This window comes from Phalangium opilio, unplaced genomic scaffold (assembly GCF_054372755.1).
Source record: "Phalangium opilio isolate 3A_F unplaced genomic scaffold, DU_Popi_V2 ptg000003l_1, whole genome shotgun sequence".
Classification (NCBI taxonomy): domain Eukaryota; kingdom Metazoa; phylum Arthropoda; class Arachnida; order Opiliones; family Phalangiidae; genus Phalangium; species Phalangium opilio.
Window position 1 is genome coordinate 4981029 of NW_028324145.1, and position 23095 is coordinate 5004123.

General features: G+C 39.5%; 1 protein-coding gene and 1 long non-coding RNA gene across 3 annotated transcripts in view; one reads left to right on the plus strand and one right to left on the minus strand.

The window, feature by feature from the left end:
- Window positions 1-14867, plus strand: part of mAChR-A (muscarinic Acetylcholine Receptor, A-type) — a 60313-nt gene extending 45446 nt beyond the window's left edge. Inside the window, exons 1-2 of one of the 2 annotated variants that reach the window (XM_089837243.1) lie at window positions 6321-6354; window positions 11510-14867. In XM_089837243.1, coding sequence (XP_089693369.1) covers window positions 6324-6354; window positions 11510-13896 — 2418 coding nt within the window. In that variant the 5' untranslated portion in view covers window positions 6321-6323 and the 3' untranslated portion in view covers window positions 13897-14867. Of the gene's footprint in view, window positions 1-6320; window positions 6355-11509 lie in introns of those variants that run through there. The other variant, XM_089837245.1, reaches the window with a different exon arrangement.
- Window positions 1-23095, minus strand: part of LOC149717251 (uncharacterized) — a 139409-nt gene that overhangs the window by 45582 nt on the left and 70732 nt on the right. The gene's annotated exons all lie outside the window — the stretch shown is intronic.

Sequence of the window (23095 nt, forward strand, 5' to 3'; positions counted from 1 at the left end):
TTTCTTTTTTTATACGCGGTTTGGTTCAGCGGGAACCATAATCTAAAAGGAACTGATGCAATTTAAAAAGAGAGTATACGGAAAGACTTTAACATTTAACAGAAAGAAATGCAAAAGAGGTATTGCATGCACAAAGGAAGACTGAAATCTTCGGTATATACAGTGGGGGTTTTATGGCCTGACATTTCTTAGGTGGCAAGGCGCTGAGATTAAGAATGCTAGTTGCAGCATTGAGATCTGGATTGTGTTGTTTCCATTGTTGATGGTAATTGAGGACATGAGCCGCGAATCTTACAAGTAATTGCCTAGGGAGTCTGGACTATATCAGGGATATGCAGGCATGGTCAAGTGGTTGATGGTAATTGGGTGCTAGTCACTCATTTTGGAATTGAACGGCAACTCACAATGTTCATGGTATGTTAGGTTAATTTAGGGTAACCTTTAAATGGTTACAGTTAGATTAAGTTAAAAGTGTTTGTTAGATTAGGTTCAAAAGATACGAGGCTGTCGTATTCAAACCGTTGCATTAACATCAAGTTCCAAGAACTAATGCATCACATAACGTTAATTAATTTCATCAAAAATCAACTTACAATTCTCCGCGACTTTTAACGTCAAATCTACAAGAGGTTCATCGACGAACACGATACTGCAAGTACGGTTGGTGACATACTTAAACTCGGTTCAATTAAAAAACAAAAAAAAACCCGTGTTAAACTATGTTGAAAAACACTCGGAGAATCTTAACAACAAGCAAAAATGTGGTTGCAAACCGTCTGAATTTCATCAGAAAATTGTAGTTAAATCAAGTTTATACATGTCTCGGTAGACTTTCAGATTTTTTACTGAAGTTTTTTTAATTCGCCAGGCCGAAACGGCTTGAAATAAGTAGTATTCTCGTATCGTTCCGCGAGCGCAATATTAGCCGGAACTAACTAATACATAGCTAATCAGTCTGGAATCTATCAGAACTACCTTCTCCGAAGCAAGAACTCTGTATTTTTCAATTCTATTTATCGTCTTTTAACTCCATGGTCAATTATTCGCTAAGCGATTACTGTTAAGATGAAAACCCTGAACTGTTCGGGACTTAGAATAAAAAATTATGATAGTAAGATCGACTTGACATACCACGTGATTTCGTGCAAATTTTTTATCCAGATTACTAAGAACACATACAACTAACAGGAATCATTGTGCACCATATGTAAATTTCTATGCGGATTTTGAGGACCAGACTAACTTGATTAATTTTCGTCACGTGTCGTCATAAATCAGACGTCTTTTAGCTGTTATTTCATTGGTTGGTAGAAACGCGAGGTTGGGTGCGGGCGCTAGGTTCAACGCACAGCGAGATGAATTATTCGCGAGGTAAAATTCGTCATACACAATGATTAGTGTATCTCTCCCCTCAAAATCCGCCTAGATATTTTGAGAAAATGGCTGCTACACAATGATTCCTAATAGCCGTATGTATTACTGAGGTTACAAAAATTAACGTTATAGGAAATGAAACCATGATGTTATTTTGTCGCGCAATGTAAGAATGGATAAAGTTTATTTAGTTTTTTTTTAAAACATTAGTCGTAACAAAGCGCGTTAGCTTTACATTCTAGTCTCCCTTTGAAAACTCTTTAGGAACCAAGGAAGAGTTTAAGTTTTACGGGGTGAAATAAGACAAAAGAAGATAAAATAAAAAGTGCTCGGCACGATCGATAAAAACTCGGAGGAAAAAGGAAAAAGAAAACGTCTAGGGATTGCAGCGGAGAAGAAGACAGAAAGAGAGAGCAAGAGGGAGAGAGAGGGAAGAATTGAGGGAGAGAAAAAAAGCAACGTTTTGTTTCTCTTAGCGAGAGGAATTGGATGACCCCTTCCATGGCTACAGTTACCCAAGTACTTTCCCATTAGCCAGGGAGTTTTCTCTTACCCTGCTGTCCTCTCGCTCTTCCGACTTCATTTTCGTTAACTGTTGAGATTTAGAAATCAAGCGACCCTATAATAGACTTCTCCAGAAGCGTGCCCGTCTCTACTTATACGGAAATAAAAACGTTAGTCTTAGAAATAAAACCCAAAGCGATATTCTTTAGTGGCTACTTCCTTTTCGTTTCTTTCAATTTATATTTCGACGTCCCATAGATATTAGAAATCCTGGAGACTTCAAACGATCTAGCCCCCAAGGCCTAAGACCCGTGTAATTGTTTCAATTATGTACAACCAAGAAGCGATATCTAGTTTACTAGGGAGAAGGTATAAGATGCCTAAGTGTTCGCGCGCCATAGTGCTGCAGTCCCCCTTTCAAAATACAAGGGGAGACGTAAAACGAGGCAGGGCTATTTCGCCTCTCCTCAGTCGGAAAATACGGAATTTTCGTCATTCGCGTCGCGCTGACGTGAGTTTTCAAGAACCAATGAGATACTGGTTGTAATTTAAAGGCGGGGATTAACTCCGGACATACGTTTGGACTGGAGATAAAGCTAGAAATGTGGTGAATTTACACCTTCTCCCTAGTTAACTAGATATCGTTCTAGGTACAACCTTATCAAAAGAGGGCCTCAGGATCGTCTGCTTGATAAAGTTAGATGGAGAATCAGGTATGTGAATTCTTCGATAGGGCAAGTTCAAAGTTACTATAGTCCACCATATTTGGTCCGTTTTGTTGGAAACCATTCATAGCTAACGTTGTTGTCCACATAACAATCAATGTTCGGTCTCAAGAAAACCAGGTTGTCAAAAACCAGACGTTTGAAAATGAAAATAGTCTATCCTAGCTAAGACTAATCAAAGAAAAGATATTTATACTCGTGTTTAAGCTTAGTTCCACACATCATTCTCATATCTACTGTTCACCCCTGCATCTCTTACTACGGTATATCTACTCTATTCCAAATACAGTGGAATGTAAAAGTAGGCTTAGCTTGGGAAGAGCTTCAAGATTAACATTCAAACACGCGCCCATTTACTTAATGTTCCGAAACGTCGTTTCCAGAATGGCGTCGGTTGAATCGAGCCGCCGAATATCTTAAGCGTTCTTTTAAAAATATAATTGGAATTTTAAAAGTACCAATCAGATGGCTCCAGAGCAATTAGTTCAAGTTTTCACACTCGAAATGGATTGCTGAAATATTGGACGCCTTTAAAGGGAGGGTAAAGTTTAACTCTTGACGGAATATTGTGTACGAAAAATTATCAATACTATAGCAAGAAGTTATATCAGTATCTCAGAGAGAAGATATAAATTCGCCAGTTTTCCAGCTTTATCTCCAGTCCTAACGTAGGTCCGCAGTCAATCCCCGTCTCTAAATTACAACCAGCATCTCATTGGTTCTTGAAAACTCACGTCAGCGCGACGACGCGAGTGAGGAAAATTTCCGACTGACGAGAGCGAAATAGCCCGGCGCCTCCTTTTACGTCCCCCCTTGTATTTTGAAAGGGGGACTGGGACTATGGCGCGCGAATACAAAGGCATCTTATATCTTCTCTCTGAGATACTGATATAACTTCTTGACTATAGTCTGTCAAACGAAAGAAGAGCCCTGAGAAATTTGTCCAAATTGGTGTCGCCACCATCGACCCCATAGTACTTTATCAACTTGTTTTGCTTTGTCAATAGTCGTCTGAAATATAGTCTGCTATAAACAGATAGGCTTAATCTTTTACTTTAACTTATTTCATTAAAATATATTGCAATGCTAGTTCAACAAAGATAAAACTGGTGTCTTTTCGTGAATTTTGTTTTATATACTTTAATACTTGATGATCGTAAAAAACCATGAAACATAAACATATTAAATATATATTGCAAAATATATTGGTTCTATTGCGAATAAGCCTATCTGTTTATAGCAGACTATATTACAGACGACTATTGATAAAGCAAAACAAGTTGATAAAGTACTATGGGGTCGATGGTGGCGACACCAATTTGGACAAATTTCTCAGGGCTCTTCTTTCGTTTGACAGACTATAGTTTGATTTGGGTTTAAGATTTATCCATGTATGATTGAATTAACTGTCTCTAGCCACATGTTATTGGGGTTTCAAAAAGTAATTTAACCTCAGAAAACCTATTTAAAAACCTCGTCTCATTCGATGAAGTAATTAGAATGTTATAATAACAACCGGGTGTCCCAAAGTCCGAAGTACAATGGATTCTAAGGGATATTTTGAGAAAAAAATGTTCTATGACATTTTGCTCATAAGATATACATTTCTTTTAATAATTATTATTGGACTGTTTTATGAAAGATCCCTTAATTAAATTAGAAATCATTGTCTGTTCAGTTTCTTACCTAAATTTAAGGCGTCATCCGTAAAACACTAAAAATAAAATCATAGTTTGTAAACGGCGACCCTTAGGACAAAATGTCATAGAACATTTTCGACTCAAAATGGGCCATAGAATTCCTTCCTTCGGTCCTAACACCCATTTTTAGAAGACCCTGTATACATTATCATAATCAGCGTAACCCAATCTTTAAGGGGTTTTATCGTGCGGTAGGTGTTTGTGTTCCACTGTTCCTTTAAGACTTTTATCGAATGGATAGTGGAAATCGATTGAAAATCTATACTTTTTTCTATCGCCGCTCGTACTTCGTGCGTCTCTAGCTTCAGAAACGATTTTTTTATCAATCGAATAAGGATCGATCGCAGTCTTTGATAAAATAAAATAAAAACGTTCCACTTCTGGTATATAGGATCGACAAGAAAAACGGTGACAAAAAAGAAACGCCTTCTAGTTCCAAGAATTCTAGGCTATATCTCTCTGGCTTTCTCCTATGGATCAGGAATTCATACACCTAATTGGAATCATTGTGTCCCTGTATATCCAATGCTAGTATCTATGCGGGTTCTGTGGGCCTGGCTTGAGAACTTACTATCAGTCACGCCTCATAATTCTGACGTATTTCTATACTGTGACTCTATAGCCCCAACCAACAAATCTTTTGAATTTTTATAACAGCTCAGATCTCGTTCTCGGGTTTTGATTGGCTCGATTTTGCCATACGCAGAACCTGTTATACCCCAAGAGTCAGACGCTGTCGAGACTAATTTATTATCGTCCCTCAACGACAGATGGCAACCTGGTTAGTCACGTGAAGTGACGTGATCCTATCCCTTATTTTGAGACGAGACCCAGCCAACTTGTTAATTTTTTGGTTGGGTCCATTGGTTGGTGTAGCAACGCGAGGTCAAGAAGTAATATCTAGTTTATTAAGGAGAAGGTATAAGATGCCCAAGTATTCGCGCGCCATAGCCCCAGTCCCCCTTTTAAAACACAAGGGGGGGGGCGTAAAAGGAGGCCGGGCTATTTCGCCTCTCCTCAGTCATTCGCGTCGCGCTGACGTGAGTTTTCAAGAACCAATGAGATGCTGGTTGTAATTTAGATTTACTCCGGACCTACGTTTGGACTGTAGACAAAGCTGGAAGTGTGGCGAATTTATACCTTCTCCCTAGTTAACTAGGCGAGATCGGGTGCGCGCGCTAGGTTGAACGTGTAGCAAGATAGATTATTCGCCAGGTAAAATTCGTCATCCATAATGATTAGTCCATAGCTCTTCCAATGCCGACTCAATTTATAAAGGCCCATGCATGGTGCCTCGGGAGTAGGGGACCGGACCTTTTATCGGCCGCCTCTCCCAGAAGCTAGGTGGCGCTTTCTGTTGTATAAATATTTGAATGAATTTAAAGTTCGCGCCAAAGATATTTTGGCGCCAAAATGCATGATACCTAAAATATCGGTTTTTGCTAGCATAATTTTTAAAATTAAGTGGAAATACGACAAAATGATGATAAGAAAAATTTTTACCCTAGAAATTAACATATATCATTACAAAAATTATAGTATCTTATTAATGACCAGAATTAACATTTTGTAACAAAGTGGTTTTATCGCAATGAAAAATATCACACTCTTCCCCTTTAGTTTACATTCATTTTAACTTTTTAAATCCCGTCCCTAATTATATTTCATAATATAAGAAACTTAAACATAAACTAGTTAAATTTACTAACATTTGCGAAAATTATTTCCTCCACATCAAAAACAGTTGAGAACTCCGTTTCCAAAGAGTCTCTAACAGGCTAACAGTCGTATACTCCTCCCCCCCTCAACTGCATAGCCGTAGTTTCCCTCACTCTTATTGGCTCTTACACGGCGCGAAAACATTTTGAATCCTCTGTATCGGAGAGCGCCAAGTCGCTGTGCGGCACTTTTTGGCGAATTCGAAAAAGCGAAAATAAATTAAAAAACCGAGGCATGCATGGGCCTTTATAAATTGAGTCGGCATTGGCTCTTCCCACAAAATCCGCCCTACCTCGAGAAAATGTCTGGCCACACAATGATTCCTGTTAGCGGTATGTATTCCTGGTTCGATAAATAAGATATCACTTAGAGTATGGGGGTATCAGAGACGTTAGTCTAACGTTCGACGTACGTTTTCAAACTGGCCAAGATCACCTTGTCTTACGATACTGGGTGTGGGGAACTAAGAAGGATCGGGATTTTTAGCTGGAGACAGACTTAAACAGAAGGTATTACGGATAGAGATATCAAATCCTTTACTGCTTTAGTGATAGAGTCTCAAACCACCGCAGGAAAAAGGTTTCCTACTTCTATCATGCACCAAAGTGCATGGTGGCCAAGGCCCAACGGCATTCTTCAAATGGTGCGGTGCGGTTTGATTCTAACATTTCCATCTATCGATCAATTCTCACGAGAGAGTTTTTGCGGTTTAGATATATCCTTATAAGGTTAAGGTTAGAGTTCAGGTTTTTTGGGGACGGTGTCAAGACTTGAAAATAAAACGAATGTTTCAAATTGACAAGTTATAACCATTCCCCCTAAGAGGTTTTACGCTATACATGTGAAACTCAAAGTGTCTGATTTTATCTAAACCAATATGGATTGAAAAATAAAATCATACAGTTGTTTCGTAATGCCAGAAGGGGATAATAGAAGAAGGATGACACTCTGTATCATCTTAAAACTTTAGTTATGTAACATGATTCTATACTCAGGCTCACCCTTTTTGTTTGCTCTCCCGCTCATCAAACTTCAGATGGGTGGGGTGCATTCTATAAATGTTTGGTCCTAAATCCCTTGCTATCAACACACGAACCTTGATTGTCTTGACGTGGGACAAAAATCAACAAGCGCATTCGCCTTGGCAAATAGTTAAGCCCGCCCCTAATAGAGTAATGATGAGGGAACTATTTATCGCGTATATGATTCGGTTTAGTAATCTTGCTCCAAATGTTCTTCTGATGTTGGGAAGAATCATGTTACAATTGCCACGCTTTGTAGTACACTTCTCTCGAAGAAAAGTATTATATAATTCTGGTGAAACTCTAAAGAGTCTAATTTTTATCTAAACCAATATGGATTGAAAAAGAAAATCATACAATTGTTTCGTAATAACTTTAAAAAAAAAACCTTATCAGAAAAATATATATATCAGAATGAGAAATTGGCCATTAGTTTTTCCTCTCTTTTTTGGAGATAAAGATGAATGAAATAGAAAAAAGGTAGCTGTGACTCGGGGCGCCCATGCAACTCTAGCGTCGAAAAGAGAGACAAAGACAGATGTGAGCGGGAAAGATTTCGCGCCATCCATCTTGGCGCGCGCAGAATATATAAGATGGAATATAGCGCGAAATTCCTTCCTTAAATCAATTATGTAAAAATAATTCTTTTGGAACTTGAATGGACGACCATTCTAAGTTGCCAGTTTTAAAATTAATCACGGACCACCACCATGGCCCTTCTCCAAAGATATTCCAGCCGCAACTTTAGTCGGTATTCTAATTTCTAAGAATTAAAAATGTGATAATTCTATTAAGGACTAGCTTTTATACAAGTTTAATTGCACTTAGGGAAAGATAAGGCAGACCCAAATGTTAAATCTCCTGGACAATATAGTAGTATGTGGGCGAAATAAAATTCCACAAAATTAAAGGGGATAACCACAACCGCGTGGTGTTCATTCTTTACAAATATACAATTCTGGTTTGGACGAAATATTTCAATTGGTTACCCACTCTTCGTCTTGCCCCAAGTACACAATTCTGGTTTGGACGAAATATTTCAATTCTTTACCTTCTTTTCCCCTTGCCCCAAATAGCAACACCAGCAAGATGACGTGAGCCATGTAGCTCTCGTTACAAGCTCGCTTCAAATTAGTTATCGAAGTTCTTAATTGAAAGTTTCTAACATTGCTTTAGAATCAGAGTTCCCTAACTATTTATCGAGTTATCTTTACCACATTCCAATCGATGAAAAATACCATGAAAATACCTAACAACAACTTCTTCCCTTCCATCATTGAATCAAAGCGATGCCTGCGAAATCCAGGACACGATTTCATAGGCTCCGCAGTCAAACTAACAAATACTCCACAGTGTGGTTTAAAAACAAAACTCGAAGTGGTTGTTCCCAAATTCTAGCACCGAGTTCAAAATTCGAGGAATTTCAAGTTTCAACCAACCCCATCTCCGCTAAAATTCATTAGACGGGATGGTTGTTTTCTATTATAACTTTGGCTTTAGGAAATGTTCCTTGGAATTTCTAAAATTCTGAACGCCTCTCAACAGTTCTACGGACCCTCTTACATCCGCTTAAGGACTGTACCAAAATCTCCGCATATTCACAGACAGAAAGTACCCAAATCTCGCGATAAGTAACAGAGACATCCTTTAAGCCTTTGCTTCGGTAACGTTTGAGAATGATCTATTTTCTCTTACAGCATTAGTAACGCCCTCGTCCTGTCTCAGACGTCCGTTTCCGCCCATTTCTCATTGTCGCGTGGTCCAGTACGCTATGGATCCCCCTATTATGCTAATTTCCTTCGTAAACTTTTAAGTATTCATAACTCCCCCTCTGGTTACACCGAGAAAACGCATCAGTGAACACCGAAAAATTTTAGTAAGATATCAAGAGTTGATAAACTGAGAGTACTTACACCAAGATAAAACAGAAGTGGGGTTAGATTTCTACCGCTCTAGCGTCGCGACCCCCTTCTCCCAGGATAGCCTCGACACAGCTTTTAGACACAGAAAACTAGCTCCCACAAAACAGACTACGGGCTTAGAGGAGCGACTCCCACTCCCAGAATCCCTTGAGCAGTGCTACTTCCCAAAACACAATATCTTACCTCTAGTCTCCTGACCTGACTAGCTACTTGAAGTTTTAGGAGGGTAAAAAACATGACGACCCTCAAACGAGGTAGAAAGCAGGGCTGAAGTTTAAATTTCTACTCTCTTCTATTTTCTCTTGCTTACACGTGTCCGTACTCCGTATAGTTTTGATTTTGGATCAAACAAATCGTACAAAGAGACGGTAACACTCTCGCTAATAAATTCACGAATATATTTATTTATTCATAAACTACGTTCCCAGTTCTCTTTTCTCGGGGCATACGAAATTACAGGGGCTGCAACTAAACGCCCCATTACGAGAAGCGAGAAAGAGTAAACATTTGTTTGGGGGATGTGTAAACATAGCTTTGGTGATGGTACAAGCTGACGAAAATGGTCCGTGTTCCAAAGCTGGATACGTGTATACGGATTGTATTAATTATTAACTCTAGTATAAGACCTGCCTGCGGATCTAGTCGAGCCGACCCGAGCCTGAAACTCTACAATACGGTTCAGCAGGAAACGCGTAACGCAAGGCCAGAATTTTAAAACAATGGTATAAGAATTATTTATTAGGGTCTGAGGCAGAATGTTTTGGGATTAAATTTTAACTTTTGGGGTGATTAAAATACAGTACACCGTCGGTACCTTGTCTTATAAACATTTAAATTATTAACTATAATCTTTTAAAGATAACTGACATACTGATAATCAAGGGAAGTCAGAAATAGGAAGTTGAAATTTCCATTTGAAGTTAGTGATAGACACACTGCCAAGAAGGAAAATAGAGTCCAAAAAATGCTTATAATCATAATAGACCATTTCGATGTAACTGTGTTTGTATCATGAGAGTGCGCAGAGACGGCAATGTATCAACCACCTTTCATGTCTAGATACCATAAGTTAATAAGATATGTTCCATAAGTATGACACTCCCTATACTTCGTAATGCCTGAGACCTAGTTCGAGAACGACAAGCAAGAATTGACTACACTCGGTTTTGCAGTCCATCTTCCGATTTAGTCTGTCCTAAGCCTTGACAGCGCCTCACCATGCATCGTTTTACGATAATCTTTGACGTTTCACCTACGTAGCTTCGTGACAATCTTTCAGTAACCAGTGACAAATTTATGAAACGTATCTTTCAAACAGTAGGACTGGTAGCTTCGAAGCCCTATGTAACGTCGTTAGATTCACATACCGGATGTTGCATCTTAACCCTAAATTAAGCAGACGACACAACGTTCCCCCCTCATTTGAAAAGGGTCTAGTGTCGTCATTAAAATACTAGAGTAATATTATCAAATCATTATTTCCAAACGGTACGATTCATCTAGAGTAAGGTTCCAAAACACAAATAATTAACAATACCATTAATGGGTATTAAAGACAATTAAAACGAAAGAGGTTGTTGGATGCCGTTTAAGAAATTCAACAGTTAGGCCTATGGGCCTAAAACGATCTCAAGTATTTAATAAATATCTTCACGCGCTAAAGGCTCCGCGGTTTGTCTGTCCGTTTCATGTTAAAAATAAAAAAATTCATAGGCCTACGACTCATTCCTGTTGAAGGATTTCTCGTGTACAAACTAAAGAAAGGTTGATCCAGAATTTTTAAGAGTAGAAAGAGAAAAATGTTCCTGGCGTGCGCGTGACATAACTAATATTTTACTCTATATATTTTCCTCAAGATGAATCGGTAAAATTCTTGGTTAGGACAAAAATTTCACCGCTTAGATATTACCCTGCAAGAGTGTTTTTCCCTTAACAGTTTTCCATGGACGTTTTGGAATTTTAAAAATATATAATAATACTTTCGTATATACCATTCATTCTCGAGGCTAGAACTTTAAGACGGATTCTATTTTTCCGTAAGAAGGACATTGCGCGAGTAAGCGGAATAATTCGCATTTTCAAAGTTGGAAATAGATTAAACTGAAGTTGAGATTTTACAAACTGTACTTTCTAAGTTCGGGTCAGAAATGATCTGTTGAATGGTTTGATTGCTCGAATAGTAAATAGTTGTAAAGTATTACTTAGTCACTAAAGTATATAACTTCGTGATAAGGCAAGATTTATATTTTAGGCGCATTTTTCGGAAGCGTCGAGGGATATTAAGAAAAAATAAAGGAAGATACTTGTCGGTGGTGTGGGTTGAGAATAGTCGCTATTCTAGAATTCTTGCAAGGCGATTTTAAAATTCCTTTTGCGGGTTGAATGGCTGGAATACTAAGGAATAAGCGTGAACAGGGGCGGTTGGGCATAAACTTTTTACCGTAAGTTTTCTCGGACGTAAATAAAGAGACAGTTTTATCGAAGCGTTAAGAAAATTCTGAAAATGTTGTAACGTATTTTTTCTATTGTATTTTCTCGTATAGAATGTCCTTCGACCATGCAACTGGCATCGCCACCTTCCGGATTGTTCTCGTTTACGGGGAGCATGACGACGCCTCATCTGGGAGCCTCGACGGGAGGCGCGCCTCATCCGACTCATCACCCGTTACTGCATCCACATTTTCACCATCACCAGGCACGCTGGAATTTCTGGGACCAAACGTCGGGCTCCGGTCGGTCGGGCCGGGGCTTGACCACTCCATCGGCGGCCGGATTCGTGCTCAAAACGGTGATAGTCACCCTAGCCGGAAGCGGAGTTACGGGCGGTGGCGGAGCCGGCTCGTTCGCGACGGAAAACGGGACTATGAGCATCGGGACGACTTCCTTTCCGGAAGTCGAGGAGAAGAGGAACAACTTTACGATGGTATCGAACGAAACTGAAAGCGCGGCGAAGACGACGAACGCGCCTTACATGTCCTCGAGTTATTCGATAGCGGAAACGATCATCATCGCTTTGGTGGCCGGCTTGTTGAGTATCGTGACCGTTCTCGGTAACGTCATGGTTATGATCAGTTTCAAAATGGATAAGCAACTGCAAACGATAAGTAACTATTTTCTGCTGAGTTTGGCCATCGCCGATTTCTCCATCGGTCTGATCTCGATGCCCCTCTTCACCATGTACACCATCCACAACCATTGGTCTCTCGGGCCGTTTATCTGCGACACTTGGCTGGCCTTTGACTACCTCAACAGCAACGCTTCGGTACTCAATCTGCTCATCATTAGTTTCGACCGTTACTTTTCGGTCACCCGGCCCTTGACTTACAGGGCGCGGAGAACGACCAAAAGAGCGGCGTGCATGATCGCCAGCGCTTGGCTCATTTCCTTGGTTCTCTGGCCTCCTTGGATTTACTCCTGGCCCTACATCGAGGGGAAACGAACGGTGGAGGACAACGAGTGCTATATTCAGTTTTTAGAAACCAACTCGTACCTGACCTTCGGCACGGCTCTCGCTGCTTTCTACGTGCCCGTCACAGTCATGATAATCCTATATTGGCGCATTTGGCGCGAAACCGAGAAAAGGCAAAAGGATTTGACTCACTTGCAGGCGGGTAAGAAGAACGACAGCAAGAAGTCTACTTCGAGCGACGACCCGGCGGACGAAGAGTATCCCGGAAGTAGCGGCGGGGCCGTTACGGGCAGAGGAAACGGCGCGCGTAGCGATTCCTGTATGACGTCTGCAACCTTCGCTACCGGCGTTCAGCCGGGAGGTGAGAAAGACGATGACAGCGGTATCGAGACCACCTACGTTCCAACTTCCCTCTGCGTCGAAACTTCCAAGTTCGCTTCATCCGCCGGGAAACGCTCGAAGCGCCAATCTTTCGCGGAGCGAGTGAAAGAAAGGGTGCTAGGATGGTGCAACATCGATCGCGATTTGGATGCCGCCGAAGAGGACAGCACCAGCCACGGCTCACCAGGGGCCACGACCCCCGCTTCCATCGAGACCCCTATACAGTCCTCTTCGAGAACCACCTCCATGAACTTTCGACAGGATCAAGTGGTTTTGCAGCTCAAAGAGTCTTCGATCGGTCTACCTGGCGGAGCTTGCTCGGCCATTCACGCCAAAAGAATGCAAATGCAACACTTCGAGCAAAGCATTCCCATGACCGATCGCAACGGTCCTCGTCGGGGTGCGCCCATCTCCGAGACTCAGCCAACAAGCGGCTCGACCCCTTCCACTTCCAAGACGCCGGCGTCCAGGTCTTACTCTACGGATTCCGTGTACACCATCTTGATCCGGTTGCCGACTCAACAGTCGCTGGAAGGGGAAGCTCCGTCGGAATCGAACCAAGCTTCCATCAAAATGATCGTCGAAGAAGAAGGACTGGAGGCCGAAACGAGCATGCAATCTTCCTCGTCGGTGCGAGGCTCCGAAAGTCTGGGCGCTTTGTCCGTTTACAGGGCCAATGCCAACGATTCTGGCAGCAACATTCCTTCGAGCTTGAGGCACGGTTCGCTTCGGGCCTCCGAGATCGCCTTGGAAACCATCAGGCTGCCCCTCAATACAAGATTGGTGCCCAAACAGATCGTTAAACATAGAGTCCCTAAGAAGAAAAGGAAGCAACAGGAGAGGAAGCAAGAGAAGAAAGCGGCCAAGACGCTGAGCGCCATTTTATTGGCTTTCATCATCACGTGGACCCCTTACAACGTCCTCGTTTTGATAAAGACACTTTCCAGCTGCCAAGACGATGACTGCATCCCTATGGGACTCTGGAATTTCGCTTATTACTTGTGCTACATTAATAGCACCGTTAACCCTTTGTGCTATGCATTGTGCAACGCGAATTTTCGCCGGACATACATCAGAATTTTATCGTGCAAATGGCACAACACTAACAGACACGCCGTTAATCGTGGATATTTTAGTTAAACCCTCAGAAACAAAAATGCAAATAATTTATTTGTTATTTAATGAGTAAAAAATATGGGAAAAATCTAACCAAAGATGAACAAAATATTATTTAACGAAAATTTTTCACATAATCGTTAAACTTCCACGGAAAAACGAAAAAAAAAAAGAATATGTTTCGCGTCAGAAACGACACGAAATCAAAATGGAGAGATGAAACAAAAAAAATTAAAAAAAAAACAGGTTTTAAAAATGCAGTAGACATATCGGCCTGAGATCAATTAATATTTATTAAAACCCCAAAAAACCGTACCTATTACGTGTTTAAGATGAAACTAAACCGAAAAACCCATCTATATACGTGAAACAATGAAAAGTAAAAAATGCTCACTTTAAAATAAAAAAAAATAAATAAATTAACAGAATTAATTACATATATATTAAAAATGTTTTAGCCAAATACTATACGAACAAATAGTTATTAATTTGAGGTAAATAAAAAGAATTAAAAATCGTTGATACCCCGTATACCACCCCATCAAGTAATAATTAAAAAACCAAAAGATTTAATCGAAAAAAAAGAGTGTGAAACAAATATATTTAAACGTTCGTGGTTAGAAAAATAATTAATAAAAAAATGCTTTTACAGAATTATTAATAAGCCCCAAATAAGTCCCCCTGGAAAGAATAATATTACTAATTGATTAAAAAAAACCTTTACACCGTACCGCGGATGAATATATTACCCGATTTAAAATATATTTAAAATATATATATATATATATATTGAACCAAAGAATAACTGTTTGAAGTTAATAATCTTATATACAAAACTTAAGAACAAAAGCAAAGATTTAAATAAAATGTTTATAAATCCGTTTCCCTTTTTAGTAAAACTGGTGGAGAAAAAATAAATAAATAAACACAAAAATTGGACCCGGTTTGTTCCCGAGCTTTTTTGTAAGTGTGCTATGTTAGATAAAAATATTTGAAAAAAAAAATATTCATTTGTCTGAATTAATTTATTTAAAATGTTTTTAATATTAAAGATAGATTTCGGTTAAGGGAGGAGCTAAGATTCGTGACATATTTTACACGGTCATACTGCATGGTGGGTTGAATTCACAGGGAGGGCTAAAAAAACCACCAATATGGCTGACAAACCCATGGTAAGACATAGGAGGGTTGTCCTTACTACTAGCCTATTTTTCGGCTTTAACTTCAGTGCTGCAAGTGTTGTCAGACCCTATGTGAGTCAAGTACTGAGTCAAACTGAACTAATAACCTTATTTATATAAGCAGTTTTCTTGGCTCACAAACGGTCTGGTAATAAATCTTAGAGTAAATGCAAAAACTACTTTGGTGAAAACTACGTATACACCATATCGGGACACACAAGGGGTTGAGCCACTGCCGTCTGCTCACTCTTATGACCCAAAAAGCCTACAGCGCAGGCGCCAAAAAGTGAGATGGAACCCAAAGTTTTACCCACATGTTTTTCCCTCCTATAGTTATATCAAAAAAGTCGATTGAAAGCCAATTAACAGTGGGTCCAACGACGCCTATAACTTGGTTTCACCCATAGTATAAACCTTTTTCAGGGCATATCGTTTTCTGAGCTGACCTTGTTGAACCGAATTTGGCACGGTAAGTACTAACTTTAGTCAATAATTTACACAACTGCATGTGTTCATTAAGTTTGACTAGTGGTGACGTAGGTGAAGTATAGATTTTCATAAAGCGACGCCTGGTAAGGCGTTGTCAAAGGCTTAGCAAAGACTAAATAGGAAGGTGGCCAGCTAAACCAAGTGTACAAGTCCATAATCGCGTTGTTCTTCTCACGAAGAATTCAGAATTACAAATAATCACGAAGAATTCAGAATTACAAATAATAGCAAGTGTTATGATAGCTGACTAAAGCATAGAGGAAACTATAGGTTTACATACACAAGGAGAGAGAAACGGGTTGGTAAACTACGTAAGAATTTCTGAAATGGGCGCACGTGCATTGTGCAGAGGCGGGACTCTTCTCTCTAATACCCTACCCTTTGACCTTGTTCTATTGTTCCCGATGACTTTCAATTCAAGTAACTATAAATCTGTGCAAAGTTTCTATTCCTCGTTTTTAAAAATCTAGGGGCAGGAGCGTGTAGCGCATTTACTGCGCATGAGAATGATCTCGGCACTGATTGGGCTAGACAAGTTGTGACGTCGAGTTAATTTTTTTAGCAAGGCTCCACTCCTTTAATTAATCCAACTATTCTATGCTTAAATAGAGAGATACCAGAGGGGTGTAGTTTAATAGGGTTCCTCCCCTCTCCACCAAAATGGCGGAAAACTTTACAGAGTGGAAAGCTTGTGAGGGAATGCATCTGATTGGCTAAGTGGAGGGATGACGTTTAATGGGGGATATTTTCACCCCTTTGCCCGAAAGAAAAACGTTTTCACTTTAAATCTTAGTTTAAGGAACTAGAAAAGTTAGTTTCACAATTCATTCAAAATAATTCTTCCCCAACGAACGACCTGTGCATTTACAAAGTTCCAAGTCAATTAAACTGAAAAGTTACAGGCCGTCTCTTAAAATCACCAACCCTTTCTCTCGTATCCCTTAAGACTAAAGTTGTAATAAAAAATGCTCCACACACTTTTAAAAGTAGCGGTTAACACATACGACTTTAGCTATAGAAAGAAAAAAAGGTTGGGGTCGCTCTAGCTGTTGACTTTCATTAGTTCCAAAAATCCGTGGAACTTTTTAGTCTCTTTTTTCCCTCTTCACGGTCGCTATTTTTATTCATCATTGCAAGGCGTTAAAGAGAGAAAGGATTGGAAACGATATCGACGAGGGAAGAGGAGATGGCGAAAAAAGTTTACGGGCAAGGGGGAAATCATCTGGGATCAAATAAGGATAATTAAAAGCAGGGAATTCATCCACCCACATACCCTCCTGGCTTTTAGGGAGGGACCATGGTTAGGAGAGAAAAAGAGAAGTGACGAAGGTTTGAAATTGCCATGTTAGCAAGGGGCTAAGTACTTGGATGGTAAATGGTTATCCAACAGTAGTGCGTGGGGATTGCACATGCGTGATAATTATAAATTGAGCATTTTCTCATGATTGCGCGATTTATCAATTTAGTGCAGTTATAATGGAAAGGCTAGAGGTCTTTAATTTTTTATTTCGTAGGAGCGTACAGGGTGTTTTTGGTAAGTCTGACATAGATTCAATGGTATGAGTGCAAAGTGAAAGTCAAAGAACATCATTTAGTTACGGAGATATGGGCTTCCAAACATTGATTGCTACCAAAAACACAGAAATACAGTGTGCAAATGTGCAGTAAGATCTTCAACGTTTTTTACCACAAAATGGGTAGAAATGAGAATACCCTGGTAAAATAAAGCTAATTACTCCATGCACACACGTGACCATTTCCTTAATTTTTGGCAGTCCATATCGCAGTAAATAAATGTTGTAAACCTCATGTTCCGTGACAATTTTTTTCCACTGAAAACACCCTTTAATTTATGGCAGACTTATTGGAAACACCTTGTATAAAAATGAATTGTAACTATTATTAGGTTTTCGTAACGGCATTTACGCGTATAGTCTGTGGAGACAACCAAATTGGAGGAATTCGTAAGGTTGTACTTGTCGTCCAATTGGGGTAGTCCCCGGTCTGGGAGATCTGGGGTCTTCTTCGCACAGAAGCCTAACGCGTAGTGTCCATTAAGAAAACGCAATTGCTTACATCTTCGATAATATCGTAAATGAAAACATGGTTGCAGTTTGAAACATTAATATTCATTTAAAACGCTCTATCGAATGTTGTAGCCATAGTTAACCTTCAAGACTGACCAATCGACTCTGATCCAACGAATTACGTCACTTCACGATAGGGTAGTCGCATAAATCATTCAATTAATTGAGCAGTTTTGGTTGGGTTCGGCAACTTCGATGAAGTATACAGAGTATACGGAAAAGCAGAAAGGGTGTATTACTTTGAACTTCCACCGCTATGTTTAACGTCCACCTCATTATTATTTTCAGCTTTGATCTTTAACAGGACTTCCCGATTCTTGGGTGGTTATACCCTCTCCGAGTATGGTCGGTATATGGTATACTGTATCTTTCTAAAATAAGGGGGGGGGTCGACACGCGGTAAGGGGACGCGATATCTCGAAACCTTAAATCCTCCCACGCGTGGTTCATTCAGGCAATTTGAATCAATGAAGTGACATACGAGGGGAAGGAGAGAGGATAGGGTAGAGTAAGTTGGACCTTAACCCGTACGTACCGTTTTGTACTCATTATCTGAATTAAGATGAACAACGTCAGGCTCTCCCAACGGTGTCAAGATAAATTTCCATCAGCTGACATTAACCGATAAAAGAGCTTTTGGGAAAATTCTTTCTCACCACTACCAACACCACCCACGAGTACTATGCAAATCTTTCATTCATTCTTTGGAAACTCACCGACCCCACGCACCGCACCCGCTCTTACTAAAACTTTACGCTTGTAGATAGCGCGAAACAGACTCGAAAAACCTATGAGGGAAAAGATACTAGAAAGAAGAAGAAAAAACACGTGACACCAAAGCTAGCTTTTTCCCACCTTTTTAAGGTTTTTTGGTTCCCCGAAATATATTTCGTAGACAGTTACTGACTTAATTAAAGCTTGGCGCTTTTCTTTTCTCTGAAATACAAGCGTTTCTAGCTAAAGTTGAGTTCAGATTTGAATAATTCTTCTTCCTAGAAATATTTACCCAAGTCCAAGGCTTAGCTAACATTTTCAGTGAAGAATTTACTACATTCACGTGAGTTAATAAAATAATGAATATTATTACGAATCAAAATTAAACAAGATACGAACAATATAGATTTTTTACTGAACCCTTCACGTTAGACCTATCCTTTTAGCAGAAAACGTATTACCAGGGATAGATTTAATTTTAGAAGTAGGAATGGAGAACAGAGTAATGTGGGCGCGCGTCAAAGGCCCGGACCCCCTTCCACGGGACGAAGGGGTATGAAAGAAGAGGAGGGTCATAGCGACAGAGGTAAAAAGGAATTAGGTATTTTTCACCGTCTCCGTCAGCAACGTCATCAAAACGTAGTTGAAGTGAACCAATAAGATAATTTAAACTTTTCGTTACGTGTTGGAGGGAGGGGCTCTGTACTGAAGTAAATACTAACCGTTCTCCACACCTACTTCTAAAATTTAATCTATCCCTGGTATTACGTAAAAAAGTATAGATGGAGAATTGAGACACGTATAAACCAACAATAGTGAAGAACAAAGGATAAATAAGTTTACTGACGGTATCATAATTCGCCAAGTCTCTGCGTGAAGCAGATGATATTTTGGTCTAGGGTAGGGTGGATGGCCAGCCAATCAAAGCCTTCTCACGAAATTATGTCATGACCTTTTACCCGAGGTCTACCGCGTAGAAAACACATAATCTCCATCAATATTTCAACATAAATAATTTGAGAATTTGACAAAAACCTTTGAGTTTCGTCCATTTCGAACACATGAGAACACGACTTTCCGCATTCTATTCTTCATCATCGTATGATGGTACAGTAGTCGTAGTAGTATAGCTAAGCCTTTGCACCTCTAACTTTACCGCTATTATTTCTTCCTTGTCTTTTAAACCCTGCATAGTAGAAAGGTTTTCTTTATTTTTTCTTTCTTCCTGCTTGGCACCCTTTTTATTTGAGAAAAGGCGTGAGACCAACGAGAAGTAAATGGATAGAGAAAAGAATAAAAAGCATTCTGGAAGGCTGGCGGAGGGATACATAAGGTGGGTAGAAAGGAAGGAAGAACCCGATGCTGCCGATGCTGCTGCTGCTGCTACCTCCAGTCCAAAGTCTAAAGAAAAACTTTTTACCCGCTCCGCTTTTAACGTAATCGAACGCTCGTTTTCAGAGAGGAAGGTTGAGAGATTTTTTGGGCTCTACTTCTTTTTCTTTTTTTTTTTATACCACCACTCTGACCCGAGTTCCTGAGTTTCCTCTAAAAGTACTTTTATTGTAATTGGATGAAAAGTATTGTTCCTATACATGGATTTCTTCTCATTTCTTGTAAAAAAAAACACACAGGGTAGGTATGCAGGAAACAAAATGAGCTAACAAAAAACTGTACTGGATTTTATTAATAGTACCTAATAACTAGCTATATTATTAGGTCTGAAATTTTTATTTATTTTGAATATGGTTAAATGACAGGGAGGAGTAGAATGGGAGTAGTAATGTGGGGTAAACTAGTATAGACCATTTCAAGAGGGAAAGACACGGGGGTAAAACTTTGCCTTCCATCAACGGTTTTTCGCGCCTGCGCTGTAGTATTTTTGAATCATGAGAGTACGGAGAGACGAATGGCAATGTATAAACCCCCTTTTTTTCATCGGAAAGGTCATTCTATACCACGAGCCTAGACCCCTCAGAGAAAGAGGGGTAATTGGTAAAATGGTTCCATCTTGTCACGTGGGCTACTATTTGTATATTGAGCTACTATTTTGCGCCCTCTATCCAACACAAAATGAAGTTAAGCAGGCCTACTACTTTCGAAAGCTCAATGTATAACGAGATTGGCTTGCGGTGTTTTAATCGTGGCGCGAGATATAGAGCGTTCCATGGGCATTTTGTTAACAAAAAAGGCAGGACGTTACGCGATTGGTCGGAGGTACTAATTTAAATTTTAAAATCATTCAGAAGGGAGGTATATTTCCGGACGTTTGACGACACAAATTGGTCTTTATAATTAGTAGAAGAATCGATAACACCCTCCCTTTAAAAGGGTTCTGAATATTAGGCAACCCTGCCTATTAAAGTTCACCAACTTTAAAACATAACGAAACAAATCGATACAGTCGCTTCAAATTTCTACCTTGATAAGAATTTTAAAATCAAAACTAAATAGTACAGGTATAATTCTCTCGCCTCTTATCCGAATGAAATTCAAAATTCCTGAATGTTCGGAAAATATTTAGCCGACGGCTGTATACATCCACCAACCCCATTCCTCCATCGTTTCCTCCTTCATACAACTAGCTCCAACGATAGTAATCCTTCCTCGTAAGCTCCGCGCCCTATTTACACTGGCGGAAAGTTTTCCCTACTAGTTCTAGACGCATTACTATACCACTACACACTACGTTCTCGTACATAGGATCCCCATTTTGGGGTAACGCGTGCAGGCTAGAATTTTGCCTTCACCTAGACTCTAGGAGCGATGAGAATCGATCGTTTTGAGCGGAATTATATACAAGTACACGATGGCGGTGCCTCTAGCTCTAACCCTAGCCCAATTAAATTGGAAATTTCATAATTCGCTCGGACTTCAGGTTGCCGCTGCTTTGGAATACGTACATACGTACATACATACATATAGCAGCCAAGTCCTATGTAGTATAAACCCTTATTTAGTTTTCTATCTGTAAACCCTTATTTCTTTTCACCTCAACATGGACTCTCTAATTACAACCAGGAATGTTTGAACTTTGAAACCTGAGCACATCAGTGAGCTTTCCTTAAAAGTATCTTAAAAATCCTTGACCAAAGGAAGGAAAATCTTTTAGACGTTTTGAACAGATTTCATTGTGAAATAAAACGAAATTTAAGACCTTTTTCCCAAGGGCTTCTTTTGGGTTGCCTTAAGACATTTTTACCTCTCCGAGTGATGATGACGTCACGGAGAGGTATTACACTGAACATGTCTGTGTTTGTGTCTGTCACCGCGTTCGCAATTGGCAAATTGGAGCAAACGTGTTCGCAATTGGCAAATTGGAGCAAACGTGTTCGCAGAAAGCAATATTAGCTTCTACTGAATTATCATCGTTAGGATTAAGAAGTACGCGGCGATGGGCTAGGTTACGAGAAACGTCTAACCTCCCAATGGTATAGGGCGTCCACCAAAGGTTCACGCAATTGCGGCTTTTCTTATCATTGACTGTGAATCAATGGCTAAATTTCCAAAATTTTTTAAGAGGCATACGCTTGAATTCAAACGTCAACAATTGCTATGCTTAAAATTAGTTTAGGAATGGAGTTTCTTAAAACGATTTAACTAGAATTAAGGTAAATTAATGACGATTAAAATAATTAATATCAATTATATTTATTTAATTATTTAAGAAAAAACCTCTTAATTGGCCATATGCCTGATCAGCGCACATGGGCATAGCGGCCAAAATTGGAACTATCATAAGGATGAGCTTAAAGTAGTGGCACTCTATGTTAACTCCCTATAGGGCATAATAAGTCAAACCCTCGGAGATGCCATTACTCCATTTTATATGAGCTAAGAGCGGAAAAACGTATTTTATAAATTTTACACCTGTAAAATCTTTTAAAAAACACTTGGAACTTGTATTTCAACTTACTTTCGAGGAAATACCACCGTTTTCTGAAGGTAAGAGTATTTTTTTATACATTTATTAGTAATAAAAACATTTAAGGCGAGCTAAGCCTTGGTCATGGCCATAATGTAGATTTTTGCACATAGAGTGAATCACTAATCTGCCGTGTTTTACAAGACCAAGGCTTAGCTCGCCTTAAATGTTTTTATTACTAATAAATGTATAAAAAAAGACTCTTACCTTCAGAAAACGGTGGTATTTCCTCGAAAGTAAGTAGAAATACAAGTTCCAAGTGTTTTTTAAAAGATTTTACAGGTGTAAAATTTATAAAATTATAAAATAAGTTTTTTTCCGTATAAAATGGAGTAATGGCATCTCCGAGGGTTTGACTTATTATGCCCTATAGGGAGTTAACATAGAGTGCCACTACTTTAAGCTCATCCTTATGATAGTTCCAATTTTGGCCGCTATGCCCATGTGCGCTGATCAGGCATAAGGCCAATTGCGTCTTGACTCGGAGAGGTTCATTTTGGTTTCCCAACTTGTTAAGTTTGTCATAAATGAGAAAATAGAGTCTTCTTTAAGTCTCCAATCTGGTTTTAAACAGTGCTGAAATTAAATTTGGAATGACCTTGATATACTAGAATCGTAATTCGTAGTATCTCCTTGCTCGTGTCGTGGTTTTCAAATCGACAAAATGAACAGTTTCCCAATTCCCTATGGGGTTTATAAAATCCATGGTCTCAATTCCTTTCCTCGTTTAGTAAGTTTCCCATTTCGTTCCTCATCGAGAAAAATTTTCCCCCTACAAAAATCTGACACTCATTCCCTCTCATTTTATTTGTAGAGCAAGAAGAGCAAAT